Here is a 19,845-nt window from a genome sequence, read left to right as displayed (position 1 = left end):
AAGAAAAAAGGAAAAGCGAAACCAACCACCATCCACACTGGGATGTCACCGCATCCTGGCGGAGCGGGGCGAAGGCCCCGCCGTTGTGGGGGGAGCCCCTCACCTCACCTCTGGGCGCCCGCGGCGTGTGGCGGGACTGCTCTGCCATCCGAAAAGGCGCGTGTCTGTGGTGGTGTTGGGTTTGGGTTTTTGCTTCTCGGAGTCAGGGAGGAGAAACTTCTAAATTATTTTAAAAAATAAAACATGCGAGGGGAAGGGGCTGCCTGACTGCCCCGGGGCGGGGGGGGGGGGGGGGGGGGGGGGGGGGGGGGGGGGGGGGGGGGGGGGGGGGGGGGGGGGGGGGGGGGGGTAGGGGGGTGGGGGACATGGTGTGTCCGCACCGGGATCCCGGGGCTGGAATTTCCGACCCCCGCCACCCTCGGCAGAGGTGCCCAGGGGAGAGCGGCGACTCGACCCCCGTGTCGCCGTCGGGGCCGTGGCGGGGGACAGCGAGGCCGGGTCCGGTCCGGGGCGGGCGGGCGGCGCGGCGATCCGGCGGGGGGCGCGGGGAGCCAATGGGCGGCGGGGATCCGCCGGCGCGGCTCGGGGGCCCCTGGAGGAGGAGAAGAGGAAAAACCACGGGATTGAGCTCTGTCAGTGGCGCTCGCCGCTTCCGAGGGGGGAAGTGCCGGGGAATAATTAATGTTTTTATTAAATTTGGAGGGAATTTTTTGCAGCCGATCGCCGCGCGTGGCCTTCAGGTGGGTCTGCCCCGCAACTTTGTCCGCCGCCCCGCAAGGATTGGGGTGGAGGTGGGCTGCGGAAGCCATCCGGGGGGGGGGGGAGGGTGGAGGGGGAAGGTGGCTCGGTGCGTGTGGTGGGGGGAGGGGGGGACGCGGGGTGTGTGTGTGTGTGCGTGGCTGCGGCTGGCGGGCGCTGCCGCCGTCGCCTCCGCGGCGGCCGTGAGGTGCGCGGCGAGCCCCGCCGTTCGCCATTACGAGTTGAGCACACGTTTGCGAGAGTCCGGGCTGCTGCTGGCGCGGATCGCCCGCGGGGTACGGCGGCGAGTGTAAATAAAACCCTGCTTCTCCCTCTCCGGGCTCTCTGCCGCTGCCCCGAAGTGCTTTTGCGCCGTGTTTTCCTGGCAGAAGCGTGTAACCCAGGTGAAGGCAGAGAAGGGAGGGTTGATTTTATGAATGGGACTCTTTGAGGTTAATTAGCTATGCAAATTCAAGCAGTTCATTCATGATTTTTTTTTTTTTTCTTAAATCTAAAAGCCATCTTGTATTCCCCTCTAGGCTGATCGGAGTCCAGATCCCGAGGAAATCTCCAGATCAAATGCCCAGTAAATAAAACACTGAGCTAAGACTTGTGGAAGAGCTGCAGAATGGATGGATTTTATGACCAGCAAGTGCCTTACATGGTCACCAATGTGAGTGATCAGTTCAGAGTTGGTGTTTATAAACTTGACTCCGACTTATTTCTGTGGGGGAGTTTTGCAGACAGAGTATCTGCTTTGTTACCGCTGTAGGGGCGACTCTTCGTCTGGGAGCTTTGCTTGCGAGATGAGCCGATCTTCTTAGTTATTTCAGTAAAGCATCATGTTCTTTCAAAGACAGTTGTGGGATGATTGAAAAATCATGCACATGATTAGCGGATGAGAGAGGAGAGAGCAGCAGCAGCTGCATTCAAAGTTTCTGGCTGCGGTTGCCTGCAACGCTCAGAAGAATGAAGTTGAGGCAAACGTTAACATTTCCTCCCCCCCCCCCCCCTTTTTTTCCTTCTTTCAGGACCTTGCAAACAGTGTTATAAGTAACACAGGGGAACAAAGCAGTCTATTATAATCTCCTATATGGGTTCTCTTGTGTAGTTTATGCGGGGGGGATTTATGTGCTATTGTGTACTTTAGATGCTAAAAATACATGGTTGATACTGCGTTGCTACTTGAAAACATTATGTATGTATATGTACAAATAGATGTCTACATAGATAGAAATGTGTTGCATTTAAGACACAGGAATCTTTTGGAGGATAGTAGGTGCTCAGCAATGTCTTTTGCTGAAAATTGGAGGCTGCAAGATGATCATTTCCCTATTCGAAAATGTAAAGAATTCATGCTGTCTTTGAGTATTCTTGATTAAATGAGGGGAAAAAAAAGACCAAGAAACCCTCAGATTTCTGAAGTAACTGATCTTTCCTGTTTATAGAATCCGCGTGGGAGAAACTGTAATGAGAGACCGACAAATGTCAGGAAAAGAAAATTCATTAACAGAGACCTGGCTCATGATTCAGAAGGTGAGGGTTTGTCATATTCCCCCCCCCCCCCCCATGCAGAGAAGCTTTTTGAGAGCACTTTTTTCATTTATTTTGGAGATAAATATATTGAGATCCCTCTGAATAAACAAGAGAAGAAAATTGTTTACTACTGCAAAACAAACTGACAAAGGCAATAAACTCATGAAGTTGATACTCTTGCTTGGACTTACCATGTTGCATTTTAGGTACACATATGTCATGTGGCATACATGTGGCACCCGGATGTCATGCACTGAGGCCAAGCCCTTGCAGCATCTGACACAAGTTATGGCACCTGGCTTTTTCACCTTCAGGCTTCTTGAGATTAAGGGCTTTCCTCATTTCTCCTATCTTTTAACATCCTTTTCACTGGTGTGTGTTTACTGGTGCTAGCAGGAGTAAGAATGCTGGTGTGGAGACTTGGTTTTCACTCTGGCTTTACTATAGAGCTAGTAGTCAGGTTCCTTGCGTCTGGTAGTCTGTTTCTATTGCAGTGTAGGGTTAAAAATCCTGGGAAATTCATTTGAGGAAGTCTAGAGTTGATGAAGTTTTTTTGGGGGGTAGAGATTTGTAACTTAGTCCCATTAGTAGCCGCTCACATGACTGTAGCTTGAGAACTGTAGTCTAGCAATAGCTGTTAACACTTTTTTAGGTTACAGTATAGATGCTATGTCTACACCTCTGTAAGTACATAAGATATATAGGAAGGTAAATAGGGGTTACAGCCCAATATAAAACTTATTGGGGTGAGGGCACATTGATTAGCTTTTCCAAATCACTACTTACTTGTTTGGAAAAGTTTTATCTAGGGTAGATTGAAAAGAAAACAACTTTCTGATTTTCAGGTAAATGATTTGCCAACATGAATGTGAGGTATCAGTCCACAGGATAAATGAATAGCCTCTGTCATTCAAGTGTATGTAAATAGTTGTCTGTCAGCATTCATAAAAGCGGAAGTCTCTCAAAATACAGTAACTTTAACCCATTTGTCAGTTCAAATGGCCTACTTAGTAAACAGAAATTTCGCAACTGACTTTCTGAGCTTTGCAAGTAAGTAGAATGCAGCTCTGGTTTACACCCATTATAAGCAGTTGGTTTCAGTGAATTGCAGAAAAAGATAACCTGCTGCAAAACTCTGCCCATGGACAAAGTGGTTTCACTTTAAAGAAGTACAGTGAGTGCAGCATAGAGAAAATAGTGGTGATTCTCTTGTCATACAAAGTAAAACATAATGGGAATTACAGATTTCCCATTTCTGGCTGCTATTGCAGCATCTTAGGTCTTTGCTTCAAAATTTTTATACGGTAGTTACGACCATACTAATAGAAGTACTCAGTCATTGCTCAGGCAGAACTCCTGGGTGAAGTGCAAGAGAGCTTTATCTGGGGCAGATATTGCAGGAGGAGGCCAGAATTGTGTAGGGAGAAATAGTTCACCTGTAAGAAAGATTATGATTTTTAACTTTTCTGTGTATTGCTGAATGAGCCTTTTATACTACAGAGCTTGGTTAAGATTCTGGTTGTTATTTCAAGAGCTGATAAAATAATACAGTAAGTACTTCTTTTTTATTAATAGATGTAGAAAAAAATCACTAACTGCAACCCAAAAATACCTACTTTGTCTGTTTGTTTGACTGCCAGATAGAATTAGTGTACATTGCTCTTCAGGAAAAATATATTTTCAAACATATTTTATCTTATGGAGAGATTAAAGGTATTAGTCTTTTATCCATGTCTTCATTTTTTTACAGAACTCTTTCAAGATCTGAGCCAGTTACAGGAGACATGGCTTGCAGAAGGTAAGGGAAAAAACTGCTTGTAAAAATGGGAAAAACAACTCTGGAGGGGAAAGAAAAAAAAACCCTAGTCCTGAACTTGCTGTCTTAATGTTCAGCCCAATTAATTGAGCTCTAAAAGAGCCACCTCATGTGTCATGCATACATTAGAGCCTCTGATGAGTTTGTCTTTGGGGACTCTGGGGCTGCTCTACCCAGTGTCATCACAAATTACCAGGAGAAATTGCTTCCAGCTCACAATCACATCTGCTTTTGGCAAGAACTAATGCACCAAGACTTCAAGTTCTAAGCCTCTGTTCAGATTTTAATTGCAATTGATCAGGTTTATATTATTGTACCTCGAGAGACTACATACAGCCAGAACTGGGCTTGCTGTTTCCTTTAGAGCAGCACATATAATTATTTGGTGTTCTGGTGGAGTACTTTTCTGATGGCAGAAATTAGTTTCTCTGGGTTCATCAGGACGGGATGCTTCAAGATTTAAGTGCAAGTGTCTTCTTTCCACCTTGTTCACAACACAGAACATTAGGTGTGTATGAAATACTTAAAAAGTACTGTTTCTTATATTTTTTTATTTTATTTCTTTTTTTTCCATAAACCTTTTAAGTATTTTGCATGTTGTTTTTGTCTTCGTATCTGTAGTTGTGAGATTGTGTACTGGATGATTAGAAAACTGTCATCGGTCTGTTTTACACCTGCTTGTGCTTTTAAGTATTTCAAGTAATCTTGCAGAGCACATCCTATTGAAAAGAAAAGGTTTAAGAACAATAACGTAGAAATCTGAATTTAGAGTAGCTATTGAGAGATTCATTTAACAGTAAGAAAAAAATGAGCTGCTGCGTTAAGAGAACTTTAACAAAAGCTTTCTGCTTATTGAAGTGTATTTGTTCTCTTCAGCAATATTTTCTGATTCTTTTTACTTCAATGTTTACAATCCTGTTTATTTGAAAGAAATATTTTTATGCATTATCTCTTAATATTTCTGGTTGAAATTTCTATGTAAACTTGTGCATCTGAAATAAACATGATTTTGATGCAAGTTAACATAATCTCTCCAAATTTATCCTGATGTAAATGAATGTGAGTATTCACATATGTTTGATTTTTATCATATACTGGACTATGCACAGCTGTTTATAGAATAGATCTTCTGTTTTTCTGGAGAGGAGGGTGGAATGCTTGCTGTTGTTTTTCACAGAAAGGGAAATACTGCTGATGACTACTGGCTTACTAGATTCTGTTTTAATTCAGCTTTATATGTAGTTAGTCAAGTTCATAACCTATAAGTAAGTTGTGGAGTATTGTTTATTTTGCTGACATTTTTACTCTCCTAGCATTATTTTTGGCATGTGGTTATTCTGTATCTAGTATAAAAATCCTTTTTAAATTATGGAACAGAGGATATATTTTTCATTAATTAATATGATTCTTTCCTAATCACTGAAAACAGGATGTCCTGTACTGAGATCATTTTTGTAGCATAATGATCAGATACAGCTGTAACTGTGTATCCCTGTGGTAATTTTCCTAAGGATATCTTTATTTTGTGTCATCTCATTCATTCTAGCAAGCCAGAAGTGTGTTAGAATGCTACTCAGAAGATACTGTTTTTTGGTGGAGAGAACTTTTAATATGATTGTTCTCTGGCATGGATGTTTTTGTTTCTGGAAATGATTAAATTTCTTTGATTGTAGGTCAGAAAAATACAGGCAGATTCGTAATGCATGTGCAGATATTAATGTAAGTTTGAAAAATAATAAGGAATTTAAAATCAATTTAATAATTTCTGTAGGTATATAAATTACTGTAATGGCAATTTTAATTCTGGAGGCACTGCTTATTTTAGACTAGAAGGAACTGTTTGAGAGCCTTTTTTTTCTCTTTAGCTGTGTCTATGTCACTGAATGCATTTAGATAGGTTTTGAGAGAGAAAGGTGTCTGGTCCTGTGTCAGCTATGTTGAGGAACCTTTGTAAAAGCAGAAGCATCATCTGGTAAGTATTTAAAAAAGAAAAAAAGTTGCCTTTTCATCTAGCAGAGAATAATAACATTAATAACGTTATATTTTCCACAGCATATTACAGCTAAGTATTACAGATTTTTTCAGTGTTCTAGAAATACTTTAAGAAATCTGTATTTCGGGCCATACCATGGTTTAGCTGTTCTATAAAACACAAATTTGCATAGCCTTTTTTTAAAGGCTAAACCAGCACTAAAAAGTCATGATGAGAAAATCAAATATTGAGCTATTAACTTGGTCTTAAGTTTTTATAAAAAAACCCCACCCCAAAAATCTTTTGGTAGTCTTTATAATATACTAGTACTTGAGGGTGACATAGCTCTGCTCAAAAGTCTACATGGGTGAGCTTAGTCAGGAAACAGATTCTGAAGTCAGACTTGTTTACCCATTGCTAGATGTGTCCATTTGTGTTCTTCTGGACCTTCACAGGCTAGAAGTCTGCCAGTTTGGCAGCATTAGTAAGTTTACATATTTTGTTTCATAATGCTCTAGAGCCAGGGAAATGACCATGAAATTTTAAAACATCTTGACCCTTTTTAAGAAAAGCAGTGGCAGCTGACCAGGTTTCTCCCACGAGTTCAGATCCCCACTGGGGAGTAACCAGGTCAAAAAACCTACTTACTGGCTAGGAGAAGAAAGTGAGTTACATTTCATGGCACACAAAAAGTGATAGCTTTTTGTTTTGTTTTTTTTTCCTTTGTTGTTGTTGTTTTGCTTTTTCTAAAGCTATCCCTACTACATCACATATTTTAGCCTGGAGATTTTTACAGTTAGTGTCACCTGTGACAAGTTGATAGTAAACATATAAACAAAAAATAAATGTATTCTTTTCCTATTGAAAATGTTGGAAGGTTCACATGTATTAAAGAATTAATCCAAAATGTAAACAGTTTAATTCAGTACCCTCTTTAATATTTTATTACTCCATAATTAACAAGCTGAATACCACTTACAGAAAACTTACAAATGTATTCCACTAACTGAATACCAGATTTTTGTGGAAATGAGGTTTGCTTCTTACTCTGTGTAGTATTAAATGTGTAGGAAAGAATCTTAAATTATTTTGATTTAAAGCTATCTCTGAATAAGGCTTCTTCATGTCAGTTTTCATACAAGGACAGAAGGTAGGTTGTAACTGTTTCCTGATGCCAGAAATTGCAAGTGGGAAACCTTTAATAATTGTTTCAACCATCAAACTTAAAAAGAAATAGTTAAAATTGCCTACTGCTAACCAAGGCAAATACTATGCAGATATTATCTTATAATTAAATAATTTGATGGCAATATTTTGTCATTATAATATCATAAAATAACTTTATGGATTACATATATTTTTGGAATCAGATTGGTTTTGGCAGATAGCAGTTGTTCAGTGACTTGAAAAAAATTATTCAAATACTAATCTAATGTTATCATGGTAGCTATTACTTCTTATTCTGGAATAAAATGAAAAGAGAGAACAAAGTCTTAGAGAGTGTCTCTATGTTGAAAGCATTTGATGTTGGGGGAATAATTAAGAAAAAACCCAGATTTTTATTTAAAATGACTCTTTCAGACACTAGTTTCTCCTACAGCTTTTTAAAGCTATATAAAAGGCATCCCAAGCAAAGAAAAATGATAAATTTATGCACTAGGTCTGCTTCTTAAAGCAATAGATTATTCCTTCTCAGGTGGTAATGAGTTGAAAAATAAAATAATTGAAAAATAAAAATAAAATGTTGTTCTTTGAAAAAATACAAAAATATTTTGTGAGCAGTGAATGGTTTGAAATAATAGCTACAGGGTTCATGCCTCTGCTGCAACTTAGCTAAATTGAGTGGACAAGTACAAGAAGTAACTTGTATTTAAAAGCTTGTTCTTGATGCCTGAAAGCAGGCTATTTCCCTCAAGTAGTTAATGGCCAAATGTAGAAAGAACTTTAGGAAACAGGTTTCTGCCCTCTGTTTCCGACTGTGAAGGGTGCACCAGCATCGCAGTGATGTCTAAGCTAGTGTTGACTTCTAGTTTATTTCTTAAATGAGAGAGTAAGAAAATAAGTAGTTTCTTGTTATCAAAATATTATTTTTAATAAAGGAAACTACTAGAACTTCCAATATTAATGTAGTTAGAGTGGCTTCATTTAATTCGGGGAAGATCTGTTGCAGCTTACTCTGTCAAACTAGTGTTAACTGCCAAAAAGTTGTAAAATTTACCCAGTGTAAGGCAAATGCTGTGTAGCCATATTCAAGAGCTGTTCACATTTTTATAGAAGCAAAAATAGTAAAAACCTGATAATTTAATACCCTCATAGTTGAGATCTGTCCGATGGTGACACACACTCTAAAAAGCAGTGAAAAGGTTTTAATTTGGAATTTGTAATACAAACAATAGCCTTTTTTTTTAATTCTATTAGAGTCTAGTGATCTAACAGATTTGTCTTTCAGGTACTCATAACTTTTGATCTTAAGTACCCGTGCACAAAAAATGGAGAAAAGTAGATAAGGCAAAATGGGGAGGGAGCGGGATGCTCCTTAAAAGAAATCGAAAAGAAAGAAACCCACCAGAAATGTGCAAGTCTGAAAGTCTGTGTAATAATAAACTTTTTAACATGTTTATTTTCTGGAAAAGTAAATGCCTTTTACTCAAAAAAATAATTTCCAGAGTTGTAGTGGGGTTTGCGTATCGTGAGGCGTGTAGTGAAATGTTAAATACGAGTGTCCCTTTTAAGTTTGCTTTTTTCTCATTTTTAGTATAGCAGCAAATGAAGAGCAGATTCTGCAAACCCATCTTCATATTCCTAGAGACTATTCACATAAGGAAGGATTTTGAGATCTGGAGCCAGTTTTGAACTGCCTTTAAGTTCATTAGTCTGAGCATCTCACTTCATGTAAAAGGAGTTTGGGATTGTTTTGACAGCACATCCAGTGCTTATGGGAAAATAGTATTTTTTACCGTATTGAAATTTGTCACTGTTTTGCCTTCTGAAAGCTCCTCTGTTAGAAACAGTTGCTCCTGGGGAAAAAAAAAGCAAAACAACCAACCACCCCCCCCCCCCCCCCCCCCCCCCCCCCCCAAGGTCTTTCAGGAATACTTACACTTTATACAATCATTCAGATACAAAGAAGTGACAATGAATCAAAGAAAACTCAATAGACTCATTACTGTTGAGGCCTGAAGTCTTATTTTAGCTGGATCCAAAATACTACCGTTTGTATATAATTTCCTGTCAATTTCAATTCCTTTTGCCACTTTGAATAAATGATGGATATTTTAAAATGAATTGTTCTTAGCTCTAAAAGTGAAGCATGAGGTCAGAGAACACAGTACCGCAGGAAGTGTTCTGCTACCCAAAATAAAGTTTTAAGTGAAGCAAGGAGGTTTGCAGCTTCTTGTTTTTCTGGAAAGTTTCCGTTTGTTAACAGGAACACCTTTCCCTGGAGTACAGCTGAGCATTTGGAAGGAGTTTGTGATTGGGAGAAGGAAGAGTTAAATTTAAGCCCTTTATACTTTGCTTAACTTTTCATTTATTAAATAAGGTTCCTCAGCAGGTCTGTGCTGCATCTTGAGACAAAGCAGTGAAATCAGTGTGTTTATGCCTAAAGTTCAAGTTTACTTTGCTGTAGCTTTCTGGAAGGGTGTGACATGAAAAGCTTGTGGTTGGGGCCACATGGTTCATGCTGGACTGTGTTTTTGTGAATGGAGGCAGAACTCCAGTTCTGACTGCTTGTCTTGAGGAATTGCTTCGGAGATCAGCTGTCTCATTCACTGGCAGAAAGAATGACTCATACATCTTCTGCCTTGTTTGGCTACAGGTCATTGTTACAGTGGATAGAGCTGGTTTTAATTAAATATTAACTCCTTTTGTCCTGGATGCTTGTTAGTGGGGACTACTTATTTTTGTTTACTTGCAATGAAAGCAAGCTGACAGGCCTTAGTTCTAAACTACCCCCCACCCCAATTGCTTTCTTTTTGGGAAATGAGCTGTCAGCTTTTCAAAGGCTTTTTAAAGCTCTAAAAACTACAAACAAGCATTAAGTATTTTTGTGCTGCGGAATGTTTGCTTTTGGCAAACTGGTTTTTAACTCAGTAGGTAGTGAAACTATAAAATCTAAAACTGATAACATCCTCAAGATCATCATTAACATTTCTGTACACTTCTCAAATCCTCTTGAGACATTATAGCTATAATCAGAAGAAAAAGAAAACTTTTGGTAATAGTCTAGGCTGAGCTGGATAGTTTATGCTGCAGATGTTGTCTGCTTCAGGAGTCTGAGACTTGATGGCTCTGAATGAGGAATGAACTAATGTAGCTGCTTCTGCTATTAGCAGTAAAAGCCACGTGCTTAATATCCTTCAAAACCTTTTATTAGTCTTTTGGAATATACTTGCCTTCTCAAACCCCCATAATTAAGTAGCTCAGGGAAATACTCTCATTCAGTTAGGTGATCATTTCAGATATCTTTTTGAATTTTCCTCTGAATGGCAAAGTTAAAAAAAAAAGTTTTGGTGATTTATGCTTTGTGTCCTGCACTGAGTATGTTAACAGAAGACCAATGAAGATTTTATGGCAGTCTTTCTGAATTGCAGAATTTGTGACTAGAAGAAAAGAGGAAATGAATGGCATACGTATATAAATGTGCAGACAGTTGCAACACTGAAAGTTACATTTTCCTTTTGGACATTCAGGTTGAAGTGTCTTTACGTGTCTAATTTCATGCAAAGTCTGTCTGTAATTATCCAAAGTCAAGGTACAAAAGTCCTCTCCCCTTTCAGCAATGGGATGATGTATCCCAGTGATTTGCCCTCTCCCAGCAAGATGATGGTGGAAAAAGTCTGTGTATTGGGATGATGATGGCTACTTTCATTTCTGCTGTGTGATCATGTGCAAGCTTCAGTTCTGCTAGTTTAAAAATAAAATCAGATTAAACAAAGGAATAATTTAAGTTCTCCTTTCTAGCAGTTAGCAGGTCCTTGTTATTTCTTCATATAGGATTGTGGGCTTGTTTCTAAGGTACTGATGATACTGTAATTGGATTCCAGTAGGAAATGCATGTTTCTGGGTTGAACATTTTGGACCTTATTTGTTTTGTTTATATTTGACAGGATCTTAAACACTTCTTAACTTGCTGTGTTCCTTTTCCTACAGAGGCTTTTAAGGCTATGTTAATATTGTATTCAAAATACATTTGGACAGTGCAGTTCACACCTTTTTCTAGAGTACTTATAAAATGATGGGCTTTGATCTCTGTTAAGTATGTCTTCATAAATTTGGGGGATCCATGAATGGAATATATTTTCCTTGTTTACTCTGGACCAAATCAGGAGTAATGACAGTATCTCTAAAGTAATATACTGTTTTCCCTTGACAGTTTAACCAGATGTATTTTATTTTTTCTTCTCTCTAGCTGGGAAAAGAAAGAACCTTATTTACCGATACAGACATAAAACTCCACATGAGATTTGTTCTGGAGTAAGTCAAGTTAAACTGATAAAACCTGAATAAAGCACCGGTGAAGCAGCTTGGTGCACAGCGTACACTCTAGAAAGTTATGTAAGATTGCTGCCCCAGTTCTGCAGTCACTAAATGTAGCCTTCTGATTTCAAGAGGAGAGTTTTGGTTTTCTTTTATTCTTTTTCAGATATCCCAGATTCACAATTTTTTAATGTATATTTATATATATATATATGTATATAAAAATAAAACTGCATGTGTGTGTAAGAAAAAAAAGACAGTCATACTGGTCTCCTTGCTCCATTTAAAAATAATACCTAGTTTAAGAAAAATTTATGTGAGGTCTTCTGTGAACAAGAAATTACTTGATACAGTTAAAAGAATTACTTTAACTCTGAATGTACTCACAGACCCTTCAAAAACAATTGGAAATGCAAGAAATTCTTAGGAGCTGATTTTTAAGTGGGTTATCTTGACTTTATAATCGGATTCTTCAGTGACAGTTAAATATTTGGCATTTTTGTAAGGAAAATGCAGTGACTTGCATGAAATGTCAAAAATTGCAGAGTGTTTGCATTTGGGCTCATATTGTTCCAGAGTTGATTATTAGTACAAGTCCTGTGGTTTCTCTTGAGGAAAGAGAAATTTAATGCAAAAATACTGGTAATATTTGAGTTGGTAAAATACATGTTTTATACAGCTCAAACTTTGAGGAGCTGACCTGTCCTCAGAGGTACTGGTTTCTTCTAAAAGGATAGGTTACTGTATTTTTTTTTTATTAAAAAAACCCAAACAAGAAAGCAACAGTAGCTATGCTTTTTTTACAGAATAATGCTAATTGCACTTTATTTCTTTATCTTGCTCACACTTCTTTTCAAATCTGTGTTTGCAGATTTCCCAAGGTCATTTGTTCTTAAGCGGAATTTGTTGCAATTAAGACAGTAGGGCTTTAAACATTTATTTTAAAACCAAAAGCAAATAATTTTTCGATGTAATGAGCCTGATTCTGAACTCTTTATCCAGGAAAAAAATCTCGCAGATATGTTCTTAGAAATATTTCCTGAGTAAGGAGTGGAGATCTGGTCCATGAAGAGTACCATAGTGCATGCTAAAAATTATTGTGAATAATTATAATTAAATGTGTATTTTTAATTCAAATAAATTCTGTTAAAACTAGCAGCAATTGCACATGTTGAAAGGGGAATATATGCTTCTTAAACTAAAAAGTGTTCTGAAAGGCAATGAAGTTTTATTTTATCATTTAATGAATTTAATGGTTTATAGTAATAGTTCTGATAAATGATTAGATAACCAGTATTTACCTCTCAGATCTTGTTGGGTAACCAGATCATGGCAGATGTTAAATTTTAATGAAGATCATATGAATTATTTGCCTTTGTCTTTGGACAAGATCTGTGTAAATGAAAATATCTTTAAACAGTTAATTTTATGCACCTTTGCTGTGGTGTCTCCAGTTAGTGTCTGTTGAGAAAAAGATGACGAAGTTCAGAGACTATAAACTGGATCTCTCCTCAGGATGTACCCAGAACCAGTTATGCTCTGAGGATGCCGCTTCTCATTGTAATGTTCTGCAGTTATCCAAATGTTACCTGTAATACATACCTGTTCAGTGGTATTTCAGCTTAAATGGTTTAAATGAGTTTGCAACACAGCATGAGAGATGGCTGGTGGAGATACAGAATGAAAGTGAACTGTGGTACCACAGATGCAAAATTGTGTATCGCCAGACCATGAAATGATTGTATTTTATAGCTCAGGTTTGTGATGAAAGTTTCCTAAAAGTGAAGATGATTTTACTCGAGGTGAATGATTCTTCAAGTAAACTTTTTTTTTTTTTTTTAAATCTGGAAAGATGTCATTCAACCAGGAGTTCTGTGGTCCGGTAAAATAGTTCTTTTTGAGCATGCAAGACAATAACAAATATACCTCTACTGTGTTGGCTGACTGCCATGGAAAGTTGGAATTGCATTTTAAGTAAGCTAAGGGTGTGATATTTTAAAGATGTCCAAATATTAAAACACTAGGATTTGTTTTTATGCAGACCTTCTGTGCAGGTGTTTTGAAAATGAGCATGAATGGGTTTTACCAGTGGCATGGTAGGTGAAGACCCATGTGCAGGGAGTGAGGCAGGGCCTGTGCCAGTGTCAGCCTGCACATCCTCCCATCCCCATTGCTCTGTGCCAAGGCTGCTCTGGACTTGCACTGCACCACACAGCTTCACTCCAGGGTTTATCTGATATTAAAATGATGCACTTGCCTGATTTTCATATGCAATAATGAAAAAAAAAAAATCCTAGTTTTAACCTTGGCTGTGCTTCAAATGAAGCAACAGTGTCTTTATTTACGCTTTAATGGCTTCTTTTAATTCTGTCCTTGTTTTTGTTTTTTTTGTTTGTTTGTTTTTGTTTTCCTTTCTTCAGCTCAGGTACCTGACAATGACGAGCAGTTTGTGCCAGACTATCAGGCTGAAAGTTGTAAGTATAGTATGAATCATCGCTTTCTTAAAAATCTGTATTTGTATATTTATATATGGGTCTTTGTATTTGTTATTTATTGTGTCATCACAGTCGTGTGATAGCTCCTTTCGCTGGTCAGTGGATCAGTGGGATGAATAGATAAAGCAGGTGGTGGTTTGATATGCAGCCGAGAGAAGTTGTTTGGGCTGAAGGTATAACATTTAGCTGGGTATCCTCTCCTGTAATTCCCACCCTGCAGCTCCAGGGAAGCAAGGGAAAACACTGTGGAGAAGAAGGGAGTTAATCTGTCCATAGGGTGAGGAGAGGAGCATTTTGAGCCCCTACGGATGAGATACTGTGGGATGCAGGAGGCAGCTCTGTTGAGCAGAAATCAGGCTACTCAGTGTGTTTTGTGTATAAATAAAGAACATTCTCCACGTAATCAATCAACAGCCACTGCTGAAGCATTTTTAAATTGTCTTAGCATGTAGCATTTTGTTACTCAAACAAAATTATCCTTCAAATTATATGGGAGGAAGCAGGATTTATTTTAAGCTGGATGCTTTGCATTGTTTGCTACTTTACTTAACATGTTCCCAATTTTTTTTTTAATTTTTTTTTAATTTTTTTTTTAGCCTGTACCCCTCAAACCTTGCTTTTACCTGCTACTATTGTGTTAAATGCTGGCTCTCTTTTGCTGTACCTGCTGGCTGGTTCTGGCTGGTTACAAGAACGTAGTAAAGAAATGGCAAAAGAAACATTATCTGACAAAGTCAGAGACTTCTTCAAGTTCTTTATGCATCTTTATTCCTCATGGCAAGGCTTTTCTCCATCATCAGAGGTCACTCCTGAACAGCGTCTGCTGATTGCAGCAGAGCGCGTGGTAGCTTTTCCGTTTTGCTAAATAACTTAAATAATTTATCCTATCAGAGTGAATTACTGCAGTTCACTAAACCAGACAGCTGTTAAATACAGCACTCATGTACTGAAATTTAGGATTAAAATTAGAGAGATCAGAAATAATTGCATTAAAATAGTCCTTAACCCCAAAACCAAATTCAGATTTTTTTTGAGTTTTTTTATAAATCTTTTAGAGAAGGGTTTTTTTTCCAGTTATTTTCCTGTTTTAAGAAGAATTTGTTGAGAGTATTTATATCAACATTTTATAGGGGGAAAAAGAAAATAAAGTTTCTTTGATTTTTTAATTCCTGGACTCAGTATACCTGCACAGCAAGAGTTTAGTTTTGCTTTTCTTCTCTAGAAGTTCCTGTACATATACTAACCAACAGTTGTGGTCACTTTCAAACTTTTAAATTTGCCCTTTATAACAGTTGTTTTGTTTTTTTCTCCACCTCTGGCTTCAAAGACTTTGTATTTTTTATTATATTACAGTATGAAAGGCAAAGAATCTATAAGTTGGAAATCAGATACGTTATACTACATATAGAGCTGTGTCCAAATATAGTCATGTATGCATACATCCTTTGTGTAAGAGTACAAAGTTCAGCTAGGACTTCTATTAACCCTCAATTATTGTTACACAACAAGTCAATGTTTCTTGGAAAATAATTTGTGAACTGTGAATGAAAAGCCCTGTTGAAGCTGGTCACTGCTTTTGGTGACAAAGAAATTCTCCTAATATGGCTATTTTATAAATGCTGTTGTATTTAAGAGTTCCTTAGCTTACACAGTACTATCAAAGGAACATTTATTTCTTCATTTCAGTTGGTTTCTTTATCTTAAGTAAAGGTCAGGAGAGCTTCCTGGAGAGTTACTCTGGCAAAGGTTATGGAGTTTCAGACATATACTTGGGTATAATGTATGTAGCTGTGGGCTCTGTGAAACAGGAACGGAGATCAACAGAACCAAAGCCATGGGGAAATTACTGCTGCAAAAGAAGCACAATTGTGACTGTTTTCTCTAGGATCCAAACCTGCCTTCAAACTCTATTATAATGACTTACTATATATAATCTATAAGTCTGTACAGTGCTCACCCTGTTACTGGCAGGAGCACTTGGCTTTTGGGTTTTTTTAATTGTTAATATTTTTTTTAAACATGAGAGAGGATGGGCAAGCTTTTATAGATTCAGTGTTTAATACATTCTTAAGCCAAAAGTGGTGAAGCACAGAAGTGTAAACCAATGAAAGGGGTCACAGCTGTTCAGCTGGTCACAGTTCAGAGACAACTGAACTGTGATTTGCGGTACAAATTTCGTTTATGAAGCTGTATACAGGTGTGTGGTGCGTGTGGGTGTGATGTGCAGAGTATGTAAAGAACACTGAAGTGCTCCGCTGAAACGGTTATAGTCTGCAGTAAAGGTACAAAAATTAAGTGCAGTTTTATATCTAGCGTCATTGCTTGAGAAATGGGCTTTAAACCTGAGGTAGATTTGTGGTCTTAAACCAAAACACTGGTAACAGAATGCTGCTGTTAAAACTTCCTTGCCTTGAAATCTCCAAGTTAGTCAGCTCCTGAAGCAAAGGTGTGAAAAATAGTAGGGGAAATTATACTGCCAAGATCATACGGTATGTCCTAGCGCTAGCAGCATTAAATGCCCCTTAAAGTGCCCTGGGTTTTGCATTTCTTTTCTGTAGTAATGATTTTAACTAGTGAAACTGCACTGGTATTGGTAACTAAGGGAAACATTTAGTTTAGATTAGATATGCAATCCATTTTATCCACTTAGGGATTTAACTTCAAAGCTAGCTTGAGACCATGAATATTTCAATTATGAGTTGCTATTAATCTTCAATCAGTTTTCAAAAAGCAAATACAATATATATATATTTATAGTTAGGTGTGGGCTTTAGAAATTATGAGTGAGATCAACAGTTAGCATAACTTCGTGTGGTATTACTGACATTACTGGAATTATGCATATTTCTGCTAGCGAAGGATCCAGCACATCAAGCTTCCCCTTAATGCTTCTAACTTCAGTTTACCTGTTTAAAGTTGAATTATTTTTTTTTTATTTTTTTCTTTTGTGACTGCTATGTCCTCTGGAAAGAGGCCTTTCCTGCCGTAATATTAGAAATGTCTGCACTTCTGAACCTTTCTTTTTTGTCACAGCATCCAAAGCCCCATCTTGTCCGTCTTGTATTACCTTTTTTTTAAAAAATATCTTTTTGATTTTTAATACCTGCCACAAAGAGCCTTTTTGTAGTTTAGCTCAGAGTGAACAGAATGAAGAGAAGATAACAACTGGCCTGTTCAGGTGAAATTTGAAAAGCAAACCACAGTTCAGTTTCTCATAACTTTCTGCTTTCTGCAACTGAACTTTCCTAATGAGTCTTCTTTTAGCAATTATGTGAAAAGCTGTGTAAAGCAAAAATGCAAAATCTGTTTTTCCAAAAAGGCGAATGCTTTTTTTTTTTTTCTTAAATCAGCATTCTATATCTGACACTTCTTCCAAATTCTTACCTAATTCAGAAGACTTAGTTTTTCTGTCTTTATAAAGTCAGTATTCACATATGGAGAAAGGTGAACTGTGTTAACTTCCTCAGATAAGTTTCCTATTGTTTCAAGTCCGTTTGCATATACTGAGGAGGAGCCAGATCCTGAACTGGTTCTAATCAGAGGTCAGGCTTTCAGATACTGTAGAACAGCAAGGACTTTCCAATCTAGGAGTAAAGATGAATCAAGTGTTCAGTTTGCTCGAAGTCAATAGCTGTTGAGATGAAGATTGCTTGCTCCCATTGTTTGGATGGTTTCTATGGCAGACACAAGAGGAAGTAGGTAGGATTTGCTGATGTTTAAAGGATGTAGTTGGCAGAGAAAACCTGGTACTGTCAACAATACACTGATTCATAATTCGACCTTGGTACAGTTGGATAAAAATGGGGCTTACTCTGCACCAAACCAGATTGCCTAGTGTCTTAATAGCATGATCGTGTTTTATTTTGGTATAATAATACATATTTACAGTTTGGTGGGTTTCTTTTTCCCACTCTTTCTTCTTTTGTCCTAAAATGCAGGTTACCCATTTAAAATTCATTATAAACTCTAGCTTTTAACTTTTGCTTTTTCTTTGTTATTGAATTTCTGCTAATGAGGATTTGTGCTGTGCTTCACTTTCTTGATCGGTTTCCTTCTTTATCTTTCATTTTGTTTCTGTATTGTTTCCCTGACCATCATAGCCTTAACTTAACACTGCCATGGGGTAAATGTTAATGTTAGACTACAGCTGTTGACAGTAAGTGGAAAGGACTGGCTGTAAAATCCATGCTCCTCCAAGTCTGATTAAACTTCAAGATAGGAAAAATACTTTTTTAGTAGTGATTTTGTCACTGATCTCTCACAACCTTTATTCTTTCTCTTACCTCTGTTTTTTTCCCTCTAGGTCTAGCAAAGGAGCTGTTTCAGTGTAGATGCCAGGAGCCTTAAATTATTCAGGGATGTGCTTTTTAAACGCTCTGGCTTGCAATCTTTAAAAGCCTGCTAAAGAGAGATTCTTTACATAGGCTTCAGGTAGCTGTATTCTTCTGTCATTTTAACTAATGGCTTAGGATATTCCAAATGCAGTTTAATGAGGAGAAGCTTTAGTATTTATTTACGTGTTTGCAGGATACAAAATCTTTTTTTTTTATTGCACTGTTAGGTGATAAAGGCTTTGTTTGTTTTATTTTCTTTTTCTTTGTGACTTAAATTTCAAAAGCAAATTCAGAACTAGAATAAGGATTTTCTGTTTGCTTTAGTACAGCAAGAGCTGGTGAGCAATTGGTAGAGATTAGTTTTCACTTATTTTGACATATTTTGGTGGAAAAAACCCACACAGCTAAAACAAAGCACAAAACACCAGAATAATGTAAGTTCTGATGGGCCTACTGAAGTCAAAAGGAGATCTGGTTATTGGGTTTGTTTTTACTAATGATGCAGAAAAGCTTAATTTTGCAGCTTCTGAAAAACACAATGTTTTTAACCTGATGATTCATTATATAGGCAGCTGGTAGTCATGTCTTTGTAGCGCGCAATGTCCTAGAAATTGCAGTTGGTAGCGTTTTGGTTTTCTTTGTGTGGCAAGTTGTACACACCAGCGTGTTTTTTGTTTTGGTTTGGGATTTTTTTTTTTACTTTTTTTTAAACTTTTTTATTGTATGTGTGGGTGGAATCACCTTTTCTTTAAGTGTAGCTCTGCAAGCATGGCACTGCTGCAGGCAGTCCCGCAAATATCCTACAAGGTAGTGATAGTTATTCTTGGTGCTTAGCTATTCCCTGGTAGGACTTTGTGCTGCAGCTGTGTTTTGTTTCTTGCCACTTGCCTTGAAACTACTTCCTTTCATAGGTCAGACGTTGTCAAATACAGAAACATTTACTTATTTATTTTAAGTGCATGCCCGGCTGTGACGGATTCTTTCTAAAGGACTGCAGAAGTCGTGGCTCTGTGGTTTGTTCTTGGCCTTAGCTTTGCATGACCTTGGGCACGTTGCTTAACATCTTTGTTTCTCAGTTTGAAGCAAGCACAGAAATGCATGTATCAGTCTGCTGTGAGATACACAGCTTTCTTAATGATCACTTACCTAGACATCTCAAAAGCATTTTACAAAGAGAGTCCAACACAATTGTGGTTGTAAGAGCTGGAGAGGTCAGACTGAGTAGTCGATGCTGACCACCTTATCTCCCTCCCTTCGTAGCTGCTGTAGCCTCGCTTCTTTCATTGTGTCCCTAAGCACTTGTTTCCGTTGTTTAAAGTAGTACTGAAACTGTTACCAGCTGTTAACTTTCTTTTTTTTTTAATTTTTTTTTTTTAATTCTCATTCAGAAGAAATTAGGAACTGGTGTCTTTCAGAGAACTTTGTGGGCTCATTTTGTGGTTCATTGCTGGGCATTAGACTGTGCTAATACTGATT

General features: G+C 37.9%; 1 protein-coding gene across 3 annotated transcripts in view; it reads left to right on the top strand.

Annotated features, from left to right (window-relative positions):
* Window positions 1-624: 624 nt before the first annotated feature.
* ETV1 (ETS variant transcription factor 1) overlaps window positions 625-19,845 on the top strand; it is a 65,351-nt gene continuing 46,130 nt past the window's right edge. For all 3 annotated transcript variants that reach the window (XM_034067125.1, XM_034067121.1, XM_034067118.1), the window contains exons 1-5: window positions 625-740; window positions 1,278-1,411; window positions 2,187-2,274; window positions 4,025-4,072; window positions 13,961-14,014. In XM_034067125.1, the coding sequence (XP_033923016.1) occupies window positions 1,367-1,411; window positions 2,187-2,274; window positions 4,025-4,072; window positions 13,961-14,014 (235 nt within the window). In that variant the 5' untranslated portion in view covers window positions 625-740; window positions 1,278-1,366. The remainder of the gene's footprint in view (window positions 741-1,277; window positions 1,412-2,186; window positions 2,275-4,024; window positions 4,073-13,960; window positions 14,015-19,845) is intronic.

Source organism: Melopsittacus undulatus, chromosome 1, assembly GCF_012275295.1.
Source record: "Melopsittacus undulatus isolate bMelUnd1 chromosome 1, bMelUnd1.mat.Z, whole genome shotgun sequence".
NCBI lineage: Eukaryota > Metazoa > Chordata > Aves > Psittaciformes > Psittaculidae > Melopsittacus > Melopsittacus undulatus.
The sequence above is the reverse complement of the archived record's forward strand: the minus strand, read 5'-3'. Positions and strand labels throughout refer to the sequence as shown.